We start from the raw sequence: 19,208 nt of genomic DNA, 5'->3' as shown, positions 1-19,208 counted from the left end.
CTCCTCATCTTCACCAGTCTGGGGTAGCCAGGTGGAGAGGCTGTCCCCGAGTGAGCAACTATAAGGCCAGCTGACAGGTGTGGTCGCAAGGTGGAGAGCACATCCGCCTGCTGGCCTGATGCAAACATGCCAGAGGAAAGTGAAAGGAAAAGAGGTGGAAGTGAGTTTCAGGTGTGACAGTTTGAATGAGGCCAGTGTGGAAGGCTGTCGCCATGTCTTTAAGGAAGGTTGAGTTAGAATGTCAGTTAGACGCAGTCAAGCTGGATTCTGCTTCTCCTCCTTTGTGAATGAAGCATCCAGGGGAAGGTTGGTTGGTTGGTTGGCGAAGGGGGAGATTATGCACCCTGCGTCAAGCCTGAGAGAGAGGTCTTTGAGAAAGCCTGGGGAGCCACGGTGCAGCAGTGCAGAGGCTGCTGAGGTAGGTGGATGGATGGTCCAACTGAGGGTAAAGCAGCTTCTTCCTGCATCTTGAGCCAGTGTGATGGAGTGGTTAAGAACGGTAGACTTGTAATCTGGTGAACCAGGTTCGCGTCTCCGCTCCTCCACATGCAGCTGCTGGGTGACCTTGGGCTAGTCACGCTTCTCTGAAGTCTCTCAGCCTCACTCACCTCACAGAGTGTTGTGGTGGAGGAAGGGAAAGGAGAATGTTGGCCGCTTTGAGACTCCTTCGGGTAGTAGAACTCCTATTAGAATAAACAAGTTCCATTATAAATACTGAAATACCAAAGAATATGGATAACAATGTGTAACAGAAAAAGAAGTAGAAAGTTGATTTAATAGTGTGTGAAAGAAAGTAATAGAAATAGAAAGAAATTGGCAATTGAGTAGATTGGAAGTCTAACACAGGGTGGCATGAGGGGTGAGGGACAGTGGTGGGAAAAGTATGTGAGGGATTGTGTGTGGGTATGTATGAATATTTTTAAGGATTGTATGAAATGGTATGTTTGTTTGTACCCATAATATGTATGTATAAATGTATTAATGTTGAATTATTTCAATAAATCTTTTAAAATTAAAAAAAGAGAATCCTTAGGGTAGTGACAAAGCGGGATAGCAAATCTATCCTCATCCTCATCCTCATCCTCCTCCTCCTCCTCCTCCTCCTCCTCCTCCTCCTCCTCCTCCTCTTCTTCTTCTTCTTCTTCTTCTTCTTCTTCTTCTTCTTCTTCTTCTTCTTCTTCTTCTTCTTGAATTTCATGACATGGCAGGGGTGAGGAAGAGACCAGCAGTGCCTCCTGTGTTGTAGAGGCAGCATGGGGCGGGGGGCTTCTGAAAAGGCTGCAATTGAGGCCTCTGAGGAACATGCCACAGCCATCGCTGCCCCTGTGGCAGCAGGCAATGCCTTCCTTAGAGGCCAGATCTGCTGTATCTGTGGATCCTGCCGCCCAAGGCAGCCACCACACCTTGCCTCATGGGTGGGCCAGCACTGCAGATTACATCTGTGTCTTAAACGTCTCTGTTGCTTGGTTTTGTTTTGTTTTGATCTGTTGATGCAAGATTGGTAGTCTGAATTGCCTGCCAGCTGTAGTTCAGCACATCAAGGAATCCTAAAGCTGGTTTAAACAGTATCATGCTTGCATCAGTCTGGTCTGATAAGAAACTTTGGCAGAAAACGTCCAGCCAATTAAGAATGATATCATATGAACTGGCCCTAAACTCATGTTCAGCCATGAGTTTATTAACTCCCGTAGAACAAGGCTCCCCACCCCCATACTCTTATAGCTATGCTTTGAATATATGATTTGTAGGAGTGAATCTTTTTTCCCCTTCCAAATTCCCATGACTCTAGACTGACTAATCATGAAAAACAAAGAATTAATAGCTGAGAGCTATATAGCAATCCTCATATCTATGTTTCTTCCTCTATCTTCCAGGAGCCAGTGTTGCCCCAAGGCATTCAGTGCTGTCTTCCCCACAAATATGTGGTAAGGCACGTACTGAAGCGAAATGAAGTAAGGAGGATAAAAACTGGAATGTAATAGCTGTAGGTATTTTTTCTTTCTTCTATTCAAGAATAGGCGAGAAAGAGATCCTGTGAATTCAATTTCTCTTTTTATATGTAAGAATATATTTTGTTTAATTATGTGCATTGTTTTGACACACCATTTGTTTCCAGGCTTTAGGAAAACAGTTGAAAATATGTGGCTATAAGAAAAATAATGAAGTTACCGATTTGTATCTTGGTGAAAAGTAAGTACCGTATATTCTTCTTCTTTTTTTGCTGATTTAAGGCACTGTTCTGTTAGGCTCAGCTGAAAAGAATCAATTTTTAGACTGAACTTCTTTTTGGTTCTGTGAAAATAAAATAGTTTGTTTCCAGGACCAGTAAATTGCCATTTCATTCTTAAATCTTTATTTTGTGAGGCCAGCGCTCATCTTAAGAAAGGTAAAGGTAAAGACCCATGACCATCTTAAGGAAGGTAAAGGTAAAGTCCAGTCATGAACGACTCTGGGGTTGCAGCACTCATCTTGTTTTACTGGCTAAGGGAGCCGACGTTTGTCCACAGACAATTTTTTCCAGGTCATGTGGCCAGCATGACTAAGCCGCTTCTGGCGAAGCCAGAGCAGCACACGGAAATGCCGTTTACCTTCCTGCCAGAGTGGTACCTATTTATCTACTTGCATGTTGACGTGCTTTCGAACTGCTAGGTGGGCAGGAGCTGGGACCAAGCAACTGGACCTCATCACCGACCTTCTGATTGGCAAGCCCAAGAGGTTCAGTGGTTTAGACCACAACGCCACCCGCGTCCCATAGGGCTCATCTTAGAAAAGGCTAAATATCAGAATTCCCTTAGTGATGTACAAATTGTGCTAGCAGAATGGTTTGCACAAGAGAAGGCGCAGGATAGAAGAACCAGCATAATGCACAATCATTATTATCTTCCTTACCATAACACAGTAGGGGTTGCTCTAGCAGTCAGAGAATGTTGAATGTAGGCCAGAGTTTGCACATCCAAACCAGCAAACTGATTTGTAGTTTCCCTCCAAATCATAATTGCTCACCATGATTTGCTTCTGCTTTGTGGTTTAAGCATATGCTAAGCAGGAAGCAGTTCATTGTATCTGCCCATACAAGGGGAAGAAACGACCAAATAACCAGAGCATGGTTGTTTCCACACCTCCCAAACCATAGTTTGGAACATTACTTCTAAACTGGCTGACTTGTGTTGTGTTGATTGGACTGGGGCTGCTATAAAAAGCTAATAAATATTTAAGTCTGTGCATTAAAATCCTCCAGTACTGTTAATGAAGCACAGGAAATTCTGCTTCTGAGAAAGCTGTCATCTTGAGGAAATTGATTAGTTTAGTTGTAAATTGGAAAAGAATGCTGGAGGCCCAAAGGGCATGCAAAGACTAGAAAGACCTGCATAAAGAGGCAGGTTAAAAAAATTATTGGAATTAAACTCTCTTTGGAAGAAATGTAATGCCTTTGGGTGCAATCCTCAGATGAGTTTCTCCAGATATGTTCTATTTATTTCAGTAGAATGTCTCTAGAGTAAGTGGTTTGAGGGCTGCAGTCTGTTCATCAAAAGGGTAGGCCAGGAGATATGGGGCGGGGGGGGGGAATGAAGCCAATTAAAAATAAGTTTAAACTTTTGGAGAGAGAAATAGGAGATAGCTTGCATGTGGATAGAAGTCAATAAGGAAAAGTGATTGTTGTGTGTGCATTGTGCAGAGCTCCAGCATTCTATAAATAAAAAACATCATGGGATTGAGAATTTTGCCCAGGTATGTCGTTTTGTCAAGAGTCCTTTAAGCCATGGCTAAATTGCCAAGAATCTGTGCCATAACTGAATGCAGTACAATGGTACCTCGGGTTGCATATACTTCAAGTTACATATGCTTTAGGTTACAGACTCTGCTAACCCAGAAATAGTGCTTCAGGTTAAGAACTTTGCTTCAGGATGAGAACAGAAATCGTGCTCCGGCGGCATGGCAGCAGCGGAAGGCCCCATTAACTAAAGTGGTGCTTCAGGTTAAGAACAGTTTCAGGTTAAGTATGGACCTCCGGAACAAATTAAGTACTTAACCTGAGGTACCACTGTATGCAGAGTATCTTTTCCGGGTTTTCTTTTTCCCTAGAGAGATCAAACCAATCGCACTAGGCTTCCTCTGCCATTGTTAGACAGGCTCTTCAAACCTGGCAGCAGACCAAATAGAAGACAAGTGTTCATTCACCACATCATCTAGTTCCTGTTAGGTGGGAAGCCATACATCTCCAGGTATTTCCTCACCCCAAATGGTTCATAGCCCCCCCCCCCCCGTCTTTAATATACATTGATCATGACAAATGGAAAGAACATTGAGAAATGGCTGCAATATATGGACATTTTTTTCTTTTTAGATAACCACTTAGGCCAAATGTGTCATGGAAGATCTGAGGTACATGGAAGATCTCAACTTCTTTTGTTTTCACCAACAGCAGTCATGGGTGGAGGAAGCTGGGCTTTTATGAGTACAGGAAGCTCCCCGCTTCAAAAGAGGCCCCTCTAACTTACTGTGATGGTAATTGTGATGCCAACATATAAGAGAAGGACCCTTGCTGCTCGTCTCACACCTGAAGAGTGCTAATGTTAATATACGAATGGACATTTCCCCCATGCACTCAGTTGTTTTGCAGTGTGATCACTCAGACCATTAAGTCTCTAATTAAGTATGGTTTTTGTTTCATCCAAAACAAGCAAAACAACCTAGATTATCAGCTTCAGAAGAAGCCAAAATATTAAACCATGATATTATATCCTGGCTTGTTCCAAAGCTGCTAACCAAGCTGATACATGATCATCTGAAGTCAACCACTGATACTTGCGTTCCTCACCAAATATGAGGTAAAATTGTGGAGACTGAGAACTGTTGGTACTTAACAAAAGTCATTTATTTACTACTTTAGATGCTCAGCAACCACTGGGTGTGAATGAATTTCCATATACAGTGGTACCTCAAGTTACAAATGCCTCAGGTTTCAAACGCTTCAGGTTACAAACTCCGCTAACCTGGAAGAGTTACCTCGAGTTGAGAACTTTGCTTCAGAATGAGAACGGAAATCATATGCTGGCAGTATAGCGGCAGCAAGAGACCCCATTAGCGAAAGCACGCCTCTAAGTATAGTTTCAGGTTAAGAACAGACCTCCAGAACAAATTAAGTTCATAACTAGAGGTACCACTGTATTACTTCATAAACTGTACTGTATATGCTTTTCTGACAAAAGAGGGTTGCTTACTGCCAACAGTATGTGAGCACATTGAATCAAAAAGCAGCTGTTACTGATGCAATTACATAACTGCTTCAGTGCTTATTTCTGATGTATAATAGTATATTAAAGTGGGTATTAACAACTGAAGTTATATAACTTTTGTTTCAGAGGATTAAAAGAAATCCCTGATTTATCACAGTTCCGGATATTAAGCCATTTATGGCTAAATAATAATAAGGTAATAAATATGGAGTTTACATTATTTTTTACACTTTTGACTTTATTTTTGGCAATAAAAAGTAATGGGGGGTTTTGTAGCATTAAAAAAAAAAGCTTAGAATTTGTTGAATTTATAGACTGGGTCCAAAGCTAAAATGCAACCCCATTCATTTCAAGAAAAGAGATTTAAACATATGCCTAACTGCCACAATGGAATCAAATTTTGGCTGTGTGTTTAGTACTAGTACAGTGGTACCTTGGTCCTCAAACTTAATCTGTTCCAGAAGTCCATTCCAAAACCAAAGTGTTCCAAAACCAAGGCATGCTTTCCCATAGAAAGTAATGCAAAGTGGGTGAATCCGTTCCAGACTTTTAAAAACAACCCCTAAAACAGCAATTTAACGTGAATTTTACTATCTAACGAGACCATTGATCCATAAAATGAAAGCAATAAACAATGTACTGCAGTCACACAATCAATCAGTCAGTAGCTGAACTGGGTTCCACACAGTCATAAAAACAAAACAAAAAGAGCCGCAAAAACAAAAATGCAAAAGAGATAGCAAAAACAGACAGACCTCAGCATAACACTCAAAACGGAAGCGTGGTACTCAAATCGGAAGCATAACATTCAAAACGGAGCACATTCGGCTTCTGTAAAAAGTTTGCAAACCGGAACGCTTACTTCCGGGTTTGCAGTGTTTAAATTCCAAGTTGTTTGAATACCAAGGCATTTGAGAACCAAGGTACCACTGTACAAGTATCACCATATGGTTGGGAGAAAGGGCTCTAAGGGATGGGAAAACTCCCATGTGAAATTGCTGGTCAGTGCAAACAATCCTGAACTCTCCTGACAAATGATCTGACATTTGTCAGATACTTTCAGCAGCTTCCTCTGCTTCTGTATTGCTGAGGCAGGGAGAATTTGCCCTTGGGTACTTTCCCAGAGCCATTTGCTCCCAACCCCTGGTGAGCCACAAACACCATCCTTTCCAGTTCAGAGCTTTTTGGTGCCCCCGTTTGAGACTGAACATTGAGTGCATTTAGGCAGCCTCTATAATGAGGCAGGTGCACTCCCTGGACTCTCAGGGCAGAATATATTCAAGTTTAAATGCAGAAACATTTATCGAATCATGAATTACATGTTATAACCATTAACCAAGAAGAATAAATAGGCAGGTGGAAGGCTTTTTGAAAGTCACACAATAGCCACAGCTTCTGTCACTGGCTGCTCATGTATGACTGTAAATACATACATACATTTCTAAGGCTAGGAAAAGATACTGTAAAATTCCATATAATTTGGGAGAACATACAGGTTTATTGCCTTGGGCTAAGAGTAATCGCATGCCATATAATGTCAACCATGTTGAAAGGCTGCCGTTATTACAATGTTTTGCATCTTTCAGTATGCTAGCAAGCAGACAGCTTCTTTGTACAGCTCAGGCCTTTACAATGTAGGGCCACCTCTACTATTACTGTGTTTACATAACTATTTTGATTTTTACATTGTATAAATTATACATTGTATAAATATTAGGTTATGTATTGACATTTGTATTCTGTGATGTAAACTACCCTGTAGTCTTTTGATGAAGGTCAGAATATAAATTTAATTAAGACTAATATTAATACTTATAATATATAGCAGATTAATAATAATAATAATAATAATAATAATAATAATAATTTATTATTTGTACCCCGCCCATCTGGCTGGGTTTCCCCAGCCACTCTGGGCGGCTTCCAACAGAAATGAAAAATACACTAACATGTCACATATTAAAAACTTCCCTGAACAGGGCTGCCTTCAGATGTCTTCTGAATGTTAAGTAGTTGTCCATCGCCTTGACATCCGGTGGGAGGGCATTCCACAGGGCGGGCGCCACCACCGAGAAGGCCCTCTGCCTGGTTCCCTGCAACTTGGCCTCTCGCAGGGAGGAAACCGCCAGAAGGCCCTCGGAGCTGGACCTCAGTGTCCGGGCAGAACGATGGGGGAGGAGACGCTCCTTCAGATATACTGGGCCGAGGCCATTTAGGGCTTTAAAGGTCAGCAACAACACTTTGAATTGTGCTCGGAAACGTACTGGGAGCCAATGTAGGTCTTTCAAGACCAGTGTTATATGGTCTCGGCGGCCGCTCCCAGCCACCAGTCTAGCGGCCGCATTCTGGATTAGTTGTAGTTTCCGGGTCACCTTCAAAGGTAGCCCCACGTAGAGCGCATTGCAGTAGTCCAAGCGGGAGATAACCAGAGCATGTACCACTCTGGCAAGACAGTCCGCAGGCAGATAGGGTCTCAGCCTACGTACCAGATGGAGCTGGTAAACAGCTGCCCTGGATACAGATTTGACCTGTGCTTCCATGGACAGCTGTGAGTCCAAAATGACTCCCAGGCTGCGCACCTGGTCCTGCAGGGGCACAGTTACCCCATTCAGGACCAGGGAATCCTCCACACCTGCCCGCCTCCTGTCCCCCAAAAACAGTACTTCTGTCTTGTCAGGATTCAACCTCAATCTGTTAGCCGCCATCCATCCTCCAACCGCTTCCAGACACTCACACAGGACCTTTACCGCCTTCACTGGTTCTGATTTAAAAGAGAGGTAGAGCTGGGTATCATCTGCATACTGATGAACACCCAGCCCAAACCTCCTGATGATCCCTCCCAGCGGCTGCATGTAGATGTTGAAAAGCATGGGGGAGAGGACAGAACCCTGAGGCACCCCACAAGTGAGCGGCCAGGGGTCTGAACACTCATCCCCCACCACCACTTTCTGAACACGGCCCAGGAGGAAGGAGCAGACTATATATCCTTTGCTGAAGCTCTCCTTTTCCAGCTATATGTGGTTTGTGCCACTTCAGGACAAAGGATGAAGAGGGTAAAATGGCTGAGGTTTCAGCACACTGGGTGGCATTCAGTGAAGTTTTACTAAGAGCAGACCTACTGAAATTAGTGGACTTAACTTAGTTACGTTCACTAATTTCAACAGTACGGCAATCATATGACATGCAAAAACACGTTATAGGGAGATGCTTAATATAGAGGGAAAGAACATTTCTACTGTGCATTTTGAGGCCTGTTATATTTTTAATCCGTTATATGGGAAATTTCACAGGCGTATTTAAACCCACAAAGATAGCATATAATATATGCTATATGGTATAGTTCTTCACCAATAAAATCACATGAACCTATTGTTCTAATTCTCATAATTCAGATTCAGAATCTAACTATGTTGAAGCATAACTGCTGCTTGACAGAACTGTACCTCAACAATAACGAAATCCGAGATATATCAGGTATGGCATTGACATAATCTCTTGTGAACCGGGAGTGATTCCTGTGAGCATATATGTGTTAAATTTGGTTGAAATAGACTGCAAGAAGTCCTGGAAATAAGACGAGTGGTGCTTCACGAAAATAGAATGGGGGAATGTTCTTTGGCCCCATGGAGCCTTCAGTGTGGGTTTTCTCAGGGCTCGATTTTATCCCTCATGCTGCTTAATCACAGAGTGCGGTCATCCAGAGTTTTGGAGTATGTTGTCGGCAATATGCTGATGACACACAGCTCTGCTTCTCCTTTACACCTGAAGGTGAGGCAATGGATGTGCTAAATGGTTGTCTTGCCTCAGTAAAGAATTAGATGATAGTCAATAAACTGAAGCTCAGTTCAGATAAACTGAGGTCCTATTAGTTGGTGGCTCCCTAGCTCTGATGGCTGGGAGGTTGATGGGGTTACACTCCGACTGAAGGAGCGTGTACAGAGCCTGGGCATTTTTCTGGTGTGGAGTGCCTTCCATCAGATTCAATTGGTGGCCCGGTTCTGCCTTTATCTGGACAGTGATAGCTGAACTTCTGTTGTTTATGCTCTAATAACCTCTAGGTTAGATTACCTCACTGTGTTATATGTGGGACTGTCTCTGAAGATGGTTCGGAAACTTCAGCTAGTGCAGAATTCAGTGACCAGGTTTCTCACTGGGACAAGATGGTTTGGAAACATAACGCCAATCCTGGCTTGACTGCACTGGCTGCCAGTTAGCTTCCAGGCCGAATTCAAATTATTGGTTTTGACCTATAAAGTCTTAAACAGCTCAGGACCGCAATGCCTCAAGGATTGCCTCTCCCCATATGAATTTACTCTGTATGAATTCACCCCATCTTCATGTGCCTCCTCCATGACAGGTCCAGACAGGCGACATGAGAACGGGTCTTTTCTGTGGTGGCCAGAGTGCTCTACAGAGGGAGGCTTGTCTTAGCTATCTTTAGGCTCCCTTCACACTTTCCTCTCTAACCAGGCTTTCAGCCTTTTAACTACCTGTGACCTTTTAGAAGTGGGTTGGATGTTTTTTAATGTTTAATGTATTTTGGTTCAAATGTATCCATATGGGTTTTTTTGTTTGTTGTTCATTTGGTTTTTGGTTGTAAGTCACTGGGCAAGATAAGGAGATGTAACAAACTGAAGAAACAAAATATGAGCACAAGTAAGGCATTATTTTATTGTTAATTGTTGTTGCCATTTTAGGTGCTCTGAAACATATTCATGTGTTGCAAATCCTGATGCTTCACAACAATCACCTGAAAACCCTGGAGAAAACTGTGAAAGAGCTTCAAGGAATGCAACATCTGCAGACCTTAAGTAATCATTTACACCTCTCTCTCTCTCTCTCTCTCTCTCTCTCTCTCTCTCTCTCTCTCTCTCTCTCTCTTTTTCTCTCTCTTTTTTTTTTCCCTCCCCATGCAGCACAACATTGACAGGACCCCCTCATACATTTAGTAGAAAACAGATAGTTTTGAGGAGAAGGATTGAATAAGATATATTAGCCTTTCTTTGGAAATGCTTTTTGCTGAGCAAATAAGATTCTCTAATTGAACATACCAGTATCAGTTTTAACTAGTGTCTGCATTTGTTTTATTTTATGTTACTGACAGAGCAAGGGGTAGATGAAAATGCTTGAGACTCTGAAATTTCATATTAAGATAAACAAGACGGTGCTGGCGCCACTAAGCGTTGCTGCATTCAAATCGCCTTCAGGGAAGTAGGATTATAAACTGTTAACCTGTTGAAAGTGAAAGTGTAAGCAATCTTTCTCAGGTTTTTTTCCCTCCCTAAAGGAATGTGCTCATAGATCATACCAGGGCTTTCAGAACTTTTAAGAAGCAGGAACTAATTTAATGCCTCGGTAAAGTAATTAATAGCGGTATTTAATATTGTTACAGGCCACCCTAATCTCTGCCGCGTGGTAGCAAGGGATTCCAGGGGTCTTGGCACTTAACCAGGCTTTGTGTTTCCTTGGGGGAAATGATGCTGTAATATCTTAGAAATACAGTTTATTGACACATGTTTACGCCTGAGTTTTATGGAGGGAGAGCTCACAGCAATTATATCCCAAGGGGGGGGGGTACTGCCCTTCAGTCCCACATGGTGTTCTGTCCATTTCCTTCTCCTTCTTCCCAGAAAACCCTGCTCCAAAAACCTGTTGCAAAAGGACACCCTCTCTTCCTGTGATGACATCACGCCCCACGGTTACCCTGGCAACCTCCCGCTCTCATCTCTGCTTTTGTCTTCTGCTAACTAACACATATCTGGGGGGAAAGGACAGTATCTGCATGGTCAGTTGTTCTTTAATGGCCCAGTCACATTTCTCCTTGTGTTCTTAATGGCAACAATGGCAACTTTTGGGGGGAAGGGGGCCTCAAATATTTTATTGGGGGTGTGTGGCAAAGGGACCTTGGCCCCTCAGTGTTGGCTCCTATGCCAAAGACCTTTCTATTCCAGCTTTCTATTCTCACAGTGGCCAACTTGATGCCTTTGAGAGGCTCACCAGCAGGAGAGGAGCACAACAGCGCCCCCTTCTCATTGTCCTTGGCAAATGGCATCCAGAGGCTTGTGATACTTTTTAAAGCAGGGGTCAGCAAACTTTTTCAGCAGGGGGCGAGTCCACTGTCCCTCAGACCTTGTGGGGGCCGGACTATATTTTGGAAGAAAAGAAATGAACGAATTCCTATGCCCCACAAATAACCCAGAGATGCATTTTAAATACAAGGACACATTCTAATCATGTAAAAACACGCTGATTCCCGGACCGTCCGCGGGCTGGATTTGGAAGGCGATTGGGCAGAATCCGGCCCCCGGGCCTTAGTTTGCCTACCTATGTTTTAAAGACAACCAAGATGGCAGCCAACACGCTGGTAAAAAATCAATGGTTCAACAATATGCTAAGTGAAGTATTTCCTCTTGTCTGGTATTATGAGAGGGGGGAAGGTTGTATAATTTCTCCAAATTATGCACACCTCTACTATGTCCCTTCTTACTTGTTTTTTTCCTGAATGAAAAGGCCTCCAATGTTGTAAACTTTCCTCAAAGAGGACTTGCCCCATTGATCATTTTGACTGCCCCCCTTTTCCAGCTCTATAACCTCCTATTTCAAGGTGCAGCGACCAACACTTTAGACAGCATTTCGACTGCAGTTACTCCATAGATTTGTATAAAGGCCTTCTGATATTCTTGCATATGGAGGTTTTAGGCTCTGTGCACTATTCAAAGTGATGAGATTATTTCTACAGAGATGATTAAATCTCTACTTCACAGCCATAAAAGTAGTGTTCTTTCTACTACTGCCATCTAGTGGTTCTTTGCATGCAATCCATTACCATCATTTATTTTTGAGTGAGGAAAAAAATCACAAAAATAGATGAACGAGATTTTTCAGGATATGGGCAGGAAAAAAGATAGATTATGTTTTTTATCCAGATATTGTCATTATTAAAAGAAGCCACTGATACATTGAAAGTGTCTTCTCAAAGCACAAAGCACTAATATGCCTCACTACAGAGTTGCTTCTCTGTAAGTACTACTGAGTAAGCTTCCCCTCTCTGCCATGAGAAAAAAATAGCATAATGAGCGGGTTCACAATTAATATTAAAACATGGTTTAGCGCTATGTGTGTGAGTAGAAACAAGCTTCAGCAAAATCTTGTGCTTTCACCCTTCCTCCTTCCCTCTTGTCCTCCCCATGTGGCCAGGAGAAGGACTTTGTTAGCATTTACTTTGTGGGTGATTTTGCTGTGTAATTAAATAATCTTCAACCTGTTTTGAATGGGGTTGCACTTCTTCTAAGGAAGAAAGTTTGCAATTTGAGGATGCTCTGTGATCCAACACAGGTTAGCCTCAGAGGCAGAGAGTGTGTTATTTCTGTTTCATTGGATATACCAATTACGACCCTATCTGAGTAGAGATAAGCTTGCAGCAGTTATCTAAGCTTCAATAATCTCCTGCTTAGATAACTGTACTGTGTTATATGTGATGCTGCCTTTGAAAATAGCCTGGAAAGTCCAGCTGGCCCAAAATAGAGCTGTGAGATTATTAATGAGTACAGGTGTATATATAAATATACACCTGTATATAACTTTTAAAAAGATGATAGAACGGATTGCAGAAACTATCAAGGCATCTCTTTATTAGCTGCGGACGGGACGGCAAAATTCTTGCAAGCATCTTAGCAAACTGTCTCCTAACAATATCAGAGGCTACCCTTTCTGAATCCGAAAATGGTTTTCGACCTTCCAGGGGGACAGTGGACATGATTTTCACTGCTTGACAGCTTCAAGAAAAATGCAGAGAGCAAAACCAACCCCTGTATATGACCTTTATTGACCTAACTAAGGCCTTGGACAATGTAAATCATAATGCCCCACGGACTGTACTTTTGAAAATCGGCTGCCCAGACAAATTTGTGAACATCCTCTGTCTCCTAGATGATAATATGACAGCAACAATTGCAGATAACAATGGCTGTCAAAGTGCACCATTCAGTGTGGGATCAGGTGTTAAACAGGGTTGTGTTATCTCCCCAACTCTATTTATTAGTTTCATCGCAATGATCCTACACTTTGTCAAAGGGAAACTCCCCACTGGAGTAGAAATCATATATTGAACAGATGGAAAGCTCTTTAATCTGAGTAGTCTGAAAGCAAAGACCATTGTGCTTTGAAGTAAATCTATACTCTACAAGAGAAATGTCACGGCCTGCAGTATTCTGCTGGTATTACACACTTACCAGCATTTCTTTTATACTGAGAAAGCCATTGGTGTGCAATGCAGCAATAGATAATCACATAAGATAATTATGTAATGAGTTTAGGGTATGGAGGAGACTGCAGATGACTTAAAGGTAAAGGTAAAGGGACCCCTGACCATTAGGTCCAGTCACGGATGACTCTGGGGTTGCAGCGCTCATCTTGCTTTATTGGTTGAGGGACCAAGCGTACAGCCTCCGGGTCATGTGGCCAGCATGACTAAGCCGCTTCTGGTGAACCAGAGGAAATGCCATTTACCTTCCCCCTGGAGCGGTACCTATTTATCTACTTGCACTTTGACAGGCTTTTGAACTGCTAGGTTGGCAAGAGCAGGGACCAAGCAACGGGAGCTCACCCCGTCGCGGGGATTCAAACCGCTGACCTTCTGATCGGCAAGCCCTAGGCTCTGTGGTTTAACCCACAGCGCCACCCACGTCCCACACAGATGATTTACCTGCATTGAATTTCAGCCGCAAGACCAATGAATTTGATAAAATCCCAGACACCTAATTCCTGCTAGTCAGTTTTTCTAATGGAATGATAACCAGCAATCTGCATAAAAAGATGTGAATTGCCCCTTTGGCCAGGATACTGGTTATTTGTGTAATCTGCTCTTTGTGCAACTCTGTAAATACAGAGGATTTGGATTGGGTCATCCAGAATCCTTTTTTTACATGTTGAAGACAAAGAATTCTGGAACCAACTCATGCTGGTTCCCATTGTACACTCAATGTAAAAAGAAAGGTTCCTATTTCCCCACCAACCGTGAACGACCATCAACTATGATGTGCCAGCGAATCATGTTGGGTTTTTTATATATATAAATATGAACTAAATTAAATGTGTTGTGCTGATGTAGACAGACAAAATGGAATGGTGCCTTAGTCAAAGCTCAGCTGTCACACACAAAAAGGAAGATTAAAATTAGAGCAGTTTGATTTTTCTGAATGCTTTTGCGTTCACTGAAGTCTGATGAGGATTCTTGTGAGTGGCCAGAGCAGTCACAACACCTCTCAGTCAGGAATGGAGAAGTTGAAAGTTATCATCTCTGTCTTCTAGATATGTTTGGGATTTGCTGGGGCTTATCTGGGAGGGCTAGATGCATTGGTGCAATACATGATGGGAAACTTGATCCGAGTATCAGAATCTTTCTGGTTAATCATAAAGAACAAACAAGAACTTCAAAGACTCATAACAAGTGGCCAAAAAGGCATTTGTTGCAGATCTTTTTTCATGCACCTCACAATGGGCCACAACGTTCAGGAAGGAGGTGCTTTGTGAATACAAACTGGTTGATTATGTCTGTATAGTATCTACTGAAATATGGAGGAGGTTGCCAAGTCTTTGCTCAGTCATTTTGACCATTGTTCTCTTTGTTTCAACTCCTGCAGATCTGTTTAATAACCCCATGTCTCATGATCGCAGATACCATCTGTACGTAATATACCACATTCCTTCAGTAACATTGTTTGACAGAAAAGGTAGAAACTGTTTCTCCTCCGCTTTCTTTTCTTAATAGACATGAAGGATAATCACTTAATGCTTTTATATCTGAACAAGAAGCAATATATTTGTGGCTGCCCTTACTCAGCAGTCATCAATTTTGTAAGATTACATTCAATACTTGTTAGTATTGGGTGGGTACATTGCAAGACATCATTCCTCTTTAATAGAATTATCTGGCCCTACTTTTAAGAAACCTTCATGGAAATGAACATGCATCTATAGCCTGGTTAAGTGAAATTGTAACAGCTCATTTATTTCAGTTTCCAGGGGAGTTGTCTTTGTTCGTCTATTACCACACAAGCAACAACATTTTATTGCTCCTTAAAGACACATAGATTTATCATGATTATTATTTGCTCTCCCATCAGATGTCAAGGAGATGTGTAACTATACAAACTCTAGAAGACATCTGAAGATAGCCCTGTATTGGGAAGATTTTTAATGTTTAATATTTTATTTTGTTTTTATATATTTGGAAGCCACCCAGGGTGGCAGGGCAACCCAGTCAGATGAGTAGGGTACAATTATTATTGCATGTATCTGTTGCATGAAGGATTTATTATCCTCTGTTGATGGATGTAGTTGTGTGTGAATGTAAACAGTGAGGTCAGAAGGCAGCAAAATGCAAAAAGTACAAACCAAGCATCACAGAAGTACTTAAATGTTTGTAAAGTAGGCATAGTGGCCATTCACAAAGCAGTGCTGAAAACACAAGCAACCGGCATTGCTAAATTAATTTGCAAAGTTAATTAATTAATTTCATGGAACAAGCCCTATGTAATGCTTACTAAAATTGGCCTATTGAAGGTGGACTATGGAGCCTATTGAACACCTTTCACACACTAGCAGTAGGAAGTCCTCTCAATTCCCATAACCAAATCAATTGTAAGCGACATAGGGCAGTTTCAAAAGCAGTTTGGAAAATATCAGGGGAGACTGTAGCTCGGGGGGGGGTGTCAAAAGGCCCCACAGGGAGCAGAGGTAACCCATGGGTGCACCTAAAAGAGCTCTCTTGACTGTGACCAGAAGCCTGCCTCTCTAGAAACTAGTAGAAGCTACTACTGTCTGTAAATCACACAAGTCGCAACATCCCTTAGAGCTAGGCTGTCACCCACCTAAAGAATAAAGAAATATAGTATGTCAGCAGCTGGTTGAGCTCCAGATAATGCCATCTATTCCTATGTTACAGAAGTAACTTCAAAAGAAAGAGTATCAGCTGTTCATATATATGACCATGAACGGTCCCTCGTGCTTCATTCTATAGGATTTGGGAAGAAAATCGATGAACCGTTTTTGCCCAAGCAATCATTTTGCCTAACACCAACCAAAGTGATAAGATTGCCTCCAGGTATTTAACAGTGATTCAGATAATAATAAGAATAATTATAATAATAATGCAGATGAACAACCATTGCCTCCTTACATTAAATGACTTTCATAATTATATAATTGCCTTGCTTTTTAGCAGTCTACTTGGGATTCTTTGAGGGCTTGCTGTGATTTACGCTCATTGTCATTCTAGGCTTCTCAGTAAAAGCTGTTATCTTTTAGAAGAAAAAAAATCATCGTTAAATTACTCAGGGTATTTACTGTATAATTCAGCTATTCTTCCCTTTTCTGGATATCTAATATCGGTCTTTAAGATTTTAAAGCTTGAAAATAAGAAGGGCTTGGCATGTGCTGCATACATATAGCTGCTTTCCTTCTCATTTATAGGGCAGCTTTTTCACCTGGTGGGTCAGATACTCCCCCCACCCACTCCTTTGGCAGTCAATGTTTGGCACATTAGGAGCAAATGAGCAAGCAGAATTGAACTCTACATATATCAGCTGGAGGGCAGGTTCAATCCTGCTTCCTGCAGGGATTAGGTGGGTGAGCAACCTCTCCTGCACATCCCAAACCAAGCAGAACTGAACTCCCCAAGCACCAGCTTGATGGACATGTGTTGTCAGGCGTCAAGCAGGCAGGCGAAACTTGGCCCACAAGTCATAGATTTCCAGTTTTATGGCGAGTCTTTTCAGTTGTATTCCAGTGACTACTGCCACAGCCACTGAAGATTCCTAATCGGTGCACAAAAATCTTTAGAAACCTCTACCTGCTGCTGCCTTTTTCTTAGTTATGTGTAGTTGAAGCAGGTGACAAATGGGGAGCAAATATGATTTTGTCCACAGGGAGAAATCAGTCACAAGTTAACTGTATATAAGGCTAAGCAAGTAACTAGAAAAAACTATCTCACTCAGTGAACCATTTAAGCCAAATTGCTAACTTACAAAACTTGCCATTTGAATCTAATGGAATTTAGAACTGACTGAAACTGTTCAGTATTCTGCATGTCAAGCGCTATGCAGACTTGAATAACTTTTTCCTATCTTTGTTTTAGGTTGCGAGTTTGGAAATCACCTGGTTAAGTAAGCAAGATCTGCCTTTCCTTTATTTCTAATCCATTAATATTTAGATATGAAGCTTCCACTCTAACAACAACTTAAAAACAAAATATTTATTTTGCCCTAATACATCATGCACACTTCATCAGATGCATGAAGTGATATCCCCGGCTGGCAGATACAGGTTAGCCAGCCACTCCATTCACATTGCCCCCATGTGTGTAGTAACCGGCTACTGTGCATGGAGAAGGCGAACATAATCTGCTAATGAAAAAGGGGATCATGGTCAGTACTAAAAACACCCCTTTCCCAAGAGGCCTTGTAGAATAAGCACATCTCAAATGCTTTTTCTTTTTTTATATATTCTCTGGTCAATATGCAGCACTCTCCAAGAAAACGCTGTTTATTTCTCTCTCTAGATCAGAAGCGGACAAATGGTTCCTTGCAGCCCGCTTTCTAATTTTATGCAAATTGTGGCATCCCCTCTTGCTGATCAACAGGGGAAAGGGGACATTGCTGTAGTCTCATCTCCCTCCCCTCCCCACTTCTTGTCATCGGCTAGGCAGAAGTTGGGGGGCTGTAGATACACATTTACTCCTCATTCACAATGGGGCTCCACACAAGATTCCTTCTATCCATAAACATTTCTGTGTGTGAAGAATCAGATGTGGGTTGTTATCTCCCCCACCCCCGTAAAACCCCACATCCATTCATTTTGAGAGTACCCGCCCTTGAGGAATGGATTCTCACACGTACCTCAGCCCCACCTGTAAGCCATTCCTCCACCCAGACAGAGGAGCAGTAGGGAAACAGTTGAGTTGTGTGGAAAGTGTGGGGCACAGCAGCAGAGTCTTGTTGCTCAGCTGGGAAGTGGGGGTGGGCTGCAGATAAATATTTGTAGCGAAACCACCCCATTCTGTTTCCCCTGACTTTGCTTTACTTCTTGACTAAGAGGTACAAAATTTTTGTACTGTATTTTTCGCTCCATAAGATGCACTTTCCCCCTCCTAAAAAGTAAGGGGAAATGTGTCTGCGTCTTATGGAGTGAATGCAGGTGGGAGGCTCTGCTCAGCGCTCCCTTTAAAGAGCTGCGTGGAGTGTGTGTGTGGCTCTTGGGGGCTTTTCCCCGAGGAAGGAGAAGGGCAGCCCATCAGTCCCTTCTCCCTCCTCGGGGAAAAGCCTGCAAGCACCACACAGACACGCTCCATGCGGCTCATGAAAGGGAGCCTGGGATTCATACAGGCTCTGCTCAGCACTCCCTTTAAAGAATTTTTTTTTCTTGCATTCCCCCTCTAAAAACTAGGTGTGTCTTATGGTCAGGGGCGTCTTATGGAGTGAAAAATACGGTAAAACCATAAAAAAATATTTACTATGCATTGGGTGCCATATTAGTATCAAATCCATTCACGTTTAAACTTTAGTTTTCTCATTGCAAAAGAGAAAAAAAATTATGGTCATTTACTTTCTCTCCCCTCCCCCCCTGCTTTTTGTTTGATTCTTTGGAAGGATTCCGTATGAAAACCCAAAACATGCTGTACTTGTGAGGGCCATGAGGCGATCTGTCATGGAGTTTGCCACTGTTGACTGGGAGAAGATGCCCACCTGCGAAGAGAAACGCCTTGGCAGCAATCCAGAAAAAAGGCCAGAGAGACTGACAATTAAGTTTCGATAAATGTGACTTTTCTCCGACAGTTGTCTCTTAAAAAAACACACCAAAACACATTTCTTTTGCTGCTCTTGGTATTGTTGCGCTTTAAACATCAATTAAAATCATTTCAAGCAGGAAAATAATCCAGTTACGTTACCATTTTAGCATAGTATGAAGGGGTGA

At 42.2% G+C, this 19,208-nt stretch overlaps 1 protein-coding gene across 3 annotated transcripts; it reads left to right on the top strand.

The window, feature by feature from the left end:
• Positions 1–245: 245 nt before the first annotated feature.
• Positions 246–19,168, top strand: LRRC72 (leucine rich repeat containing 72). 3 transcript variants are annotated; one of them, XM_081883423.1, is made up of 9 exons: positions 248–418; positions 2,117–2,190; positions 5,364–5,433; positions 8,630–8,711; positions 9,935–10,048; positions 14,879–14,968; positions 16,258–16,341; positions 17,374–17,401; positions 18,884–19,168. In XM_081883423.1, the coding sequence occupies exons 1-9, from the start codon at positions 338–340 to the stop codon at positions 19,047–19,049; spliced, it is 789 nt and encodes a 262-aa protein (XP_081739549.1). In that variant the 5' UTR covers positions 248–337; the 3' UTR covers positions 19,050–19,168. The 3 variants fall into 3 exon arrangements, with proteins under 3 accessions (XP_081739550.1, XP_081739549.1, XP_081739548.1); XM_081883422.1 differs by having other exon boundaries at positions 250–418; positions 16,183–16,341; XM_081883424.1 differs by lacking the exon at positions 16,258–16,341 and having other exon boundaries at positions 246–418.
• Positions 19,169–19,208: the final 40 nt, after the last annotated feature.

This window comes from Podarcis melisellensis (genome assembly GCF_964234715.1).
Source record: "Podarcis melisellensis genome assembly, chromosome: 12".
In the NCBI taxonomy this organism is placed as follows: Eukaryota; Metazoa; Chordata; class Lepidosauria; order Squamata; family Lacertidae; genus Podarcis; species Podarcis melisellensis.
Note: the sequence above shows the minus strand (reverse complement) of the source record. Positions and strands in the feature narration are given on the sequence as shown.